This window comes from Helobdella robusta, assembly GCF_000326865.2.
Source record: "Helobdella robusta unplaced genomic scaffold HELROscaffold_314, whole genome shotgun sequence".
Lineage (NCBI taxonomy): Eukaryota > Metazoa > Annelida > Clitellata > Rhynchobdellida > Glossiphoniidae > Helobdella > Helobdella robusta.
The window spans coordinates 1-7939 of NW_008704561.1; the positions used below are offsets into that span (position 1 = coordinate 1).

At 36.4% G+C, this 7939-nt stretch overlaps 1 protein-coding gene across 1 annotated transcript; it reads right to left on the reverse strand.

Moving 5' to 3' along the window:
• Positions 1 to 419: 419 nt before the first annotated feature.
• HELRODRAFT_184328 (hypothetical protein) lies at positions 420 to 7147 on the reverse strand (the record flags this gene model as incomplete). Its single annotated transcript, XM_009022453.1, has 13 exons — positions 420 to 487; positions 1073 to 1192; positions 1460 to 1562; positions 1915 to 2009; positions 2343 to 2546; positions 3303 to 3403; positions 3803 to 3966; positions 4435 to 4611; positions 4740 to 4773; positions 5146 to 5223; positions 5329 to 5390; positions 6349 to 6472; positions 7095 to 7147. The coding sequence occupies 13 exons, from the start codon at positions 7145 to 7147 to the stop codon at positions 420 to 422; spliced, it is 1383 nt and encodes a 460-aa protein (XP_009020701.1).
• Between the last annotated feature and the right edge of the window lie 792 nt (positions 7148 to 7939).

Sequence of the window (7939 nt, forward strand, 5' to 3'; positions counted from 1 at the left end):
GTAGTAGTAGTAGTAGTAGTGGTAGTAGTAGTAGTCCTAGTAGTAGTAGTAGTAGTAGTAGTAGTAGTAGTAGTGGTAGTAGTAGTAGTAGTGGTAGTAGTAGTAGTAGTAGTAGTAGTAGTAGTAGTGGTAGTAGTAGTAGTAGTAGTAGTAGTAGTAGTAGTAGTAGTAGTAGTAGTAGTGGTAGTAGTAGTAGTAGTGGTAGTAGTAGTAGTAGTAGTAGTAGTAGTAGTGGTAGTAGTGGTAGTAGTAGTAGTAGTAGTAGTAGTAGTAGTAGTTGTGGTAGTAGTAGTAGTAGTAGTAGTAGTAGTAGTGGTAGTAGTAGTAGTAGTAGTAGTAATAGTAGTTGTAGTAGTAGTAGTAGTTGTTGTAGTAGTAGTAATAGTAGTGGTAGTAGTAGTAATCATTAATTATCGCCACTAACAATTTGCATTCAGGAAATCCCTACCATCAGTAATGACAGATTGTCTTTCTGGAATGTTGGGAACTGTTTTTGTTGTTGTTGATGTTTTTGTTGATGTTGTGGTTGTTGTTGTTGTTGTGGTTGTTGTGGTTTATGTTGTTGATAATATTGTGGTTGTTGTTGTTGATGTAGTGATTGTTGACGTTGTTGTTGTTGTTGTGGTTTTGATGTTGTTGTTGATGTTGATGTTGTTGTTGATGTTGTTGTTAATGTTGTTGTTGTTGTTGTGGTTGTTATTGTTGTTGTTGTTGTGGTTGTTGTGGTTTATGTTGTTGATAATATTGTGGTTGTTGTTGTTGATGTAGTGATTGTTGACGTTGTTGTTGTTGATGTGGATTGTTGATGTTGTTGTTGATGTTGTTGTTGTTGTTGATGTTGTTGTTGATGTTGTTGTTGTTGTTGTTGTTGATGTTGTTGTTGATGTTGTTGTTGTTGTTGTTATTTGGTATTACTATTTATATGCCATTCACAAATTTCAAAATTTCACGGCAAATCGACATCAAAACTATCAAAAAGTATATGTATATAAGAACCAAAAATAACAAATAATAACAATAATAATAATTATTATTATTATTGTTATTATAATAAACCAGAATTCTGTATTACCAGTGTTGGGATGTTTGGTGATGCTAGTTAGAAGCTGATTGGACCAGGCATCAAATTGGAAGGTTTCAACGAGGTACATCACATACTCGTCGAACATCAAATGGAGTAGGTGGAAGGAACCTTAAGGTAGATTTTGCAAGTTTTGGAATTAGTTTGATGTTTTTAGTTGATTTTGTTTTTTTTAATTTAAATAAATTAGCCAATTAGACAATCAATCAATCGCTCAAACAACAAACCAATCAAACTTCGCCAACCAACCAACCAATCAAACATTGTTAACCGACAAACCAACCAATCATACATCGCCAACTAGCAAACCAACCAATCAGACAGCACTGTTCAGCAGACAAACAAGCAAACCATCCAACCAACCAAACGTTGGTGAACTCTGTAAGGTCATATCCCTGATAACCCTTGACCCGTAACACGACCATGTCAACAAAAACTGCCTACATATCTCCCATGTGTTTGTCGGGGTTTTGGACGATGGCTGTTCATGTGTGTAGGTGTGTGTGTTTGTGTGTGTAGGTGTGTGTGTTTGTGTGTGTAGGTGTGTATGTGTGTACGAGTGTATGTGTGTGTGTGTGTCTGTATGAAATGTTTGTTTGTAGACAAAAGTTGGATTGTAGAAAGTTACAAAGACTTATTTAGAAAGCTGTAAATCAGAGTTTATTACGAAAATTATTAACTTTAAAAAAATCATTAATTTTCAAACAAATGCCTAATACAACAAATACAAAAACATACAACAAATACAAAAACATACAACAAATACAAAAACATACAACAAATACAAAAACATACAACAAATATAAAAACATACAACAAATACAAAAACATACAATCTTGACGCATCTTTCGACAATTGAGAAGAGCCACTGACAATAGGTTTCAATACAGACTTGTTCGTTCAATAGTTCTTCAAACTCCCTTTGCACTGTCAGCATGTGTGTGTATGTGTGTTTGTATGTGTGTGTGTGTGTTTGTATGTTTGTTTTTGTGTGTGTGTTAGTTTACCACGCCCACACACAGGCCAAAGAACTCTACAAACCAACGCCAAAAGCACTCCACACACACACACACACACACACACCAAAAACAGTCTACCTTAACATAGATTAACACACACACACATACACATGCCAAAAAACACTCCACACACACCAACACACGCCAAAAAACACACCACACACACACCAACACACGCAAAAAAAAACACTTCACACACCAACACACACCAAAACACACTCCAAAAAACAAACAGACTAACAAGTCGTGATGAGCTCGTAGTCTCTCTGCGAGTACTTCTCCATACTAAAGAGCGTCTGCTTCAAGACGCTAGTGAGGTCGACACACGACCAATCGTGAGCCATCTGTCGCAAGAGAAGCTGCGACGATATGACAGATTTGACGGCTTGGCATAAATGGTTCAGAGAAGCCTGTCTTCTTAGCATTTGGCTGAATTTGCGTGTCACTTAACGTGGGGTGTTTTTTTTTTTTAAGTTTTTTGAAATTTTATCAGTCAATTATTTTATATTTGTGATAAGTAAATAATGAATTGAAAAAAATTGATAAATAAATAATTAATTTGTTTACCAGTTATATGATAAATTTAATTATTACTTAATTGAATAATTATTTTTTTTTAGTAATATTGGTAGTAGTAGAAGAAACCGTAACTGAAGTTATAGTAGTAGTAGTAGTAGTAATAGTAGTAGCAGTAGTAGTAGCAGTTGTAGTAGTAGTGTCAGCAGTTGTAGTAGTAGTAGTAGCAGCAGTAATAGTAGTAGTAGTAATAGTAGTAGCAGCATTAGTAGTAGTATTAGTAAACCATAATAAACAAACTCCAATTGCTACAAATATTATTACTATTATTGTTAATAATATTATTATTATTATCATTATTATTATTAATAATATTATTATTATTATCATTATTATTATCATCATCATCATTATTATTATTATCAATGGTCTTAACTTTTAATATTATTTGTTGTACAATTTTTACAAATTTTATCATTGCGCATTATTTAATTAACATTAACTTATATATATATATATATATATATATATATATATATATTTATATATATATATTTATATATATATTTTTATCATTGTATGTTTTTTACGGTGAAAAATAAAAGATGTTCCCATTATTATTATTATTATTATTATTATTATTATCATTATTATTATCATTATTATTATAAGTATTATTATTTACTATCGATTTTCATCTGTTGTAGAATCTTCGGGAAATCCTGGATGGAGAGGACTATCCAATCCTCAATATGCCTAGCGAACTTCCTGATCATCTGAATCAGACTGATGATGATGATGGTGATGATGATGATTATGATGGTGATGATGATGATGATGATGATTATGATGATGATGATGATGGTGGTGGTGATGATGATGATGAGAATGATGATGATGAAGATGGTGGTGGGTGATGATGATGAAGATGATGATGATGAGGAGGATGACTACTTCTACTACCGCCACTACTACCACTACTACTATTGCTGCTACCACTACCACTACTATTACTACTACTACTACTACTACCACTATTACTACTACCGCCACTACTACTACTACTTTTACTACTACTACCACTACTACTACTACTAACACTACTACTTCTGCTACTACTCTAGCTACTACTACTACTATTACTGCCGCTGCTGCTACTACAGCTACCACACCAACGACATCAACCTTTCAGACACGGGCTGCAGGACAGAGGGCACCAAAACGTTGGCCAGACTCCTGTAGAGAATGCTGTCACAGACCCCGACAAGGTCAACCACGGTCCTCGAGTTCATAAGGGGCACAATGTGCTGTGGCATACCCCGCCAGAAGTGCAGTAAGAAACTTTGGATCTTGCGGTGTGTGTGTGTGTGTGTGTGTGTGTGTGTGTGTGTGATTGGGTGTTTTTTGGAGTGTGTGTGTGTGTGCGTCTGTGAGTGAGTGTTTTGAAATGTATATATACATATATATATATGTATGTGTGTGTATGTGTGTGTGTGTTAGTGAGTATGGAGTGTTTTTTGGAGTGTGTGCGTGTGTTTGTGTGTGTTTCTTGGAATGTAAGAATTTTTTTTCGATACAATTTGCCATAGCACGAAGCGTTGGCTCGAATAAATGAATGAAGGGATGATTAAATAAATGAATGAATGAATGGATGAACGAATGATTAAATGAATGAATGAATAAAAGACTAAATAAATGAATGAATGAGTGAGTGAGTGAGTGAGTGAGTGAGTGAGTGAGTGAGTGAGTGAGTGAGTGAGTGAGTGAGTGAGTGAGTGAGTGAGTGAGTGAATCAGTATCGCAAACAAGACACCAACTTCCTCAAAGTTTGCCCGTATGACGTTATCGAGGACTCGCTGGCAGTGCGTGCGATACATGACCAGGAATGTGGAAATCCTGTCTGTGGGGATGGATGGCGGGAGGTAGATGTCTTGGAGGTCCGGGAAGTTCGGGAGCATGGTGCCCAGTTTGGAGCGTGGCGAGTAGGAGTAGACCTTTATGGATTGATGGATGGATGGAGGACTAAGTGGAGAGATGGATTCATTCATTCATTTAGTTATTCATTCATTCATTCGTTCGTTCGTTTTTTCGTTCATTCATTCATTCATTCATTCAAACTAACTTGCTTCAAACTTTCTTTCTTGCCGTCTGCGTTACTGAAATTGAGAGAAAAAAATTCAACAAAAATCTTTAAAAAAAATCATATGAATTAATGAATTAATTAATTAATTAATTAATAAATGATTGAATTATTGGATGAATAAATGAATCAATCAATCAATCAATCGATCCATCAATCAATCAATCAGTCAGTCAGTCAGTCAGTCAGTCAGTCAGTCAGTCAGTCAGTCAGTCAGTCAGTCAGTCAGTCAGTCAGTCAGTCAGTCAGTCAGTCAGTCAGTCAGTCAGTCAGTCAGTCAGTCAATCAATCATTCAATCAATCAATCAATCAATCATTCATCCATTCATTCAATTATTCATTCATTCATTCATTCAATCAATCAACAAATAATAATAATAAACCCAACCTGAAAAATCCTTTCCTTGAATAGGCAAGGTCGAAGTAGATGGAAGATTCCTTGATCCCGACGCCATAGTAATGATACCTAATGACGATGGTGGTGATGATGATGATGATGAAATAATGATGATTATAATAATTATTATAATTATAATTATAGTTATAATTATAGTTATAATTATAATTTTACTTAGATTGTCCTCTGGTTCCCAGTCTTCGCGTTGTTATCTGAGGAAATTGCTGCCTAATTATCTAGCAAAAATAAAGTCAAAATTAAATTTATTATTATTATTATTTAATTTATTGTTATAAATAATATTATTGTCATCACCTTAATTATTATTAGTAGTAGTAGTATCATCACACTCACGCACACACACATACGCACGCTGGGGTAAAATTCATAGTGGGGTAAAATTCATAGTGGGGTAAAATTAATAGTGGGGTAAAATTCATAGTGGATAATTCATTGTGGTATTGTTATAAGGTATTGAGGTCCGGAGCGGAAATATTTGTGAAGCCATTTAATTAATTAATTATCAATCGAAATCGAACCCGAATTCATTTACTTAAATTATCTTGTGTTAGTTGTGTGGGGGCCAGCTGCGGTAAGTTCAATTTCTATCGTGCAATATAATACTAATTGCTAACTATCGTTTGACCGTTAAAATACCGAAATCTATCCACCATTCGGCCTAATTTGTCAATTAATTGCCAAAATTAATTCATTATTCGGCTTAATTAATTTATCGATTAATTGGTAGAGTTGTTGGTGTTGTGTTCGATTCCTGACCTTCGTCAATGCTGTCGTTCAATGAACAGTCTATTAATGAAATAACAAAAAATGTAATTTCAAATTAGCCCCACGATGAATTCCCCCCACGATGAATCCCCCCCACGACGAATTCCCCCCACGATGAATTCCCTCCACGATGAATTCCTTCCACGATGAATTCCCCCCACGATGAATTCCCCCCACGATGAATTCCCCCCACGATGAATTCCCCCCACGATGAATTCCCCTCACAATGAATTCTCCACACGATGAATTCCCCCCACGATGAATTCCCCCCACGATGAATTCTCCACACGGTGAATTCTCCACGGTGAATTCTCCAGGGTGAATTTTCCGGACGTGGATTCATGCACCACCACCCACATTGCTCGTGACACTGAGATGAGACCACCAGACAGAAATGTAAGTACAGACCTTTCCAAAGCTGGCGGCATTAACTGGCTGCGAGTCGTTCATGCCACAGTAGTCGAGGTAATGCATGTAGAGGGTACTCCGTGGTATGCAGACCCCTTCCGCCATTTCGTAGTTTTCCTCCAGCCTGTGTGCGTGCGTGCGTGTGTGTGTGTGTTTCTCTCTCTCTCTCTCTCTCTCTCTTCCTTCTCTCTCTCTCTTTCCTTTTTCTTTTCTCTCTCTCTCTCTCTCTCTCTCTCTCTCTCTCTCTCTCTCTGTGGGTGTGTGAGAAGAGAGATATAGTTTTTTCTACGTCTGTATGTTTGTATGTGTGTGTGTTTCTCTTTCTATCTCTCTCTCTGTCTGTTTGTGTGGGGGTGTGTATGTGTGTTTGTTTGTTTCTTTCTTTCTCTCTTTCTCTCTTCCTTCTCTCTCTCTCTCTCTCTCTCTCTCTGTGGGTGTGTGAGAAGAGAGATATAGATTTTTCTACGTCTGTATGTTTGCATATGTGTGTGTTTTTTTTCTATTTCTCTCTCTGTCTGTGTGTGTGTGGGGCTGTGTGTATGTGTGTGTGTGTGTGTTTATCTCTCTCTCTCTCTTTCTTTTCCCTCTGTGTGTGTGTGTGTGTGTTTCACTCTCTCTTCTCTCTCTCTCTCTTCCCTCTGTGTATGTGTGTGTGTTTCTCTTCTCTCTCTCTCTCTCTCTCTTTTTTTCTGTGTTTGTGCGTGCGTGTGTGTGTGTCACCATACTCTTCATCACCAGCATCTCACCATTTAAGGGTCAGTGGTGTGGAGTGCGGTTTTGAGGCTTGAGCTACCTGCATTTCATCACCTGTTCAAGATGATGATGATGATGATGACGATGACGATGGTGACGATGATGATGATGATAATGACGATGATGATGATGATGATGATGATGATGATGATGATGATGATGATGATGATGATGACGATGGTGACGATGACGGTAATGATCTTTTGAAATTAGACAATATAGAAGTTTGAAGTGTCGTAGGCGAACAATGATGCTCAACTCAATGACTTTTGTGGCACGCTCTCCAAACTCGTCATCGTCATCATCATCCTCCTCCTCCTCCTCATCATCATCATCGTCATCATCGTCGTCGTCGTAAAATTGAAAAGAACAAATAAATTGAAGATTAAAAAACCAAAGAATAAAGATGAATAAATAAAAGCAAAGATGTAAAATGAAATGAGATAAAAAAAATTATTTTCGGCATTCTGAAATAACCGGAAGTTGGTCATGGTTGCCTAGCGACGGCTGCTGATTCGAACGCTTGTTGTCATTTTTATTTACTCTCTCAATCTTATTCATTCTTTTTTTAATTTTTGAAAGAGAGAGTGAGAAACAGAAAAAGAGAGAGGAGGGGAGAGAGATTATTTTTTCTCACTTAAATTATTGTTCCTAACTTGATTACTCGTTCTTTCAATCATTTTCATTCCTTTTTCAAAATTCAAGAGTGGGAGAGAAAAAGAGAGAAAGAGAAAGAAAGAAAGAAAGAAAGAAAGAAAGTAAGAGAGAAAAAGAGAGAGAGAGAGAGAAAGATTGAAATAGACGAAAAATAAGAAAGAGAAAGAGAAAAAGGGAGAGA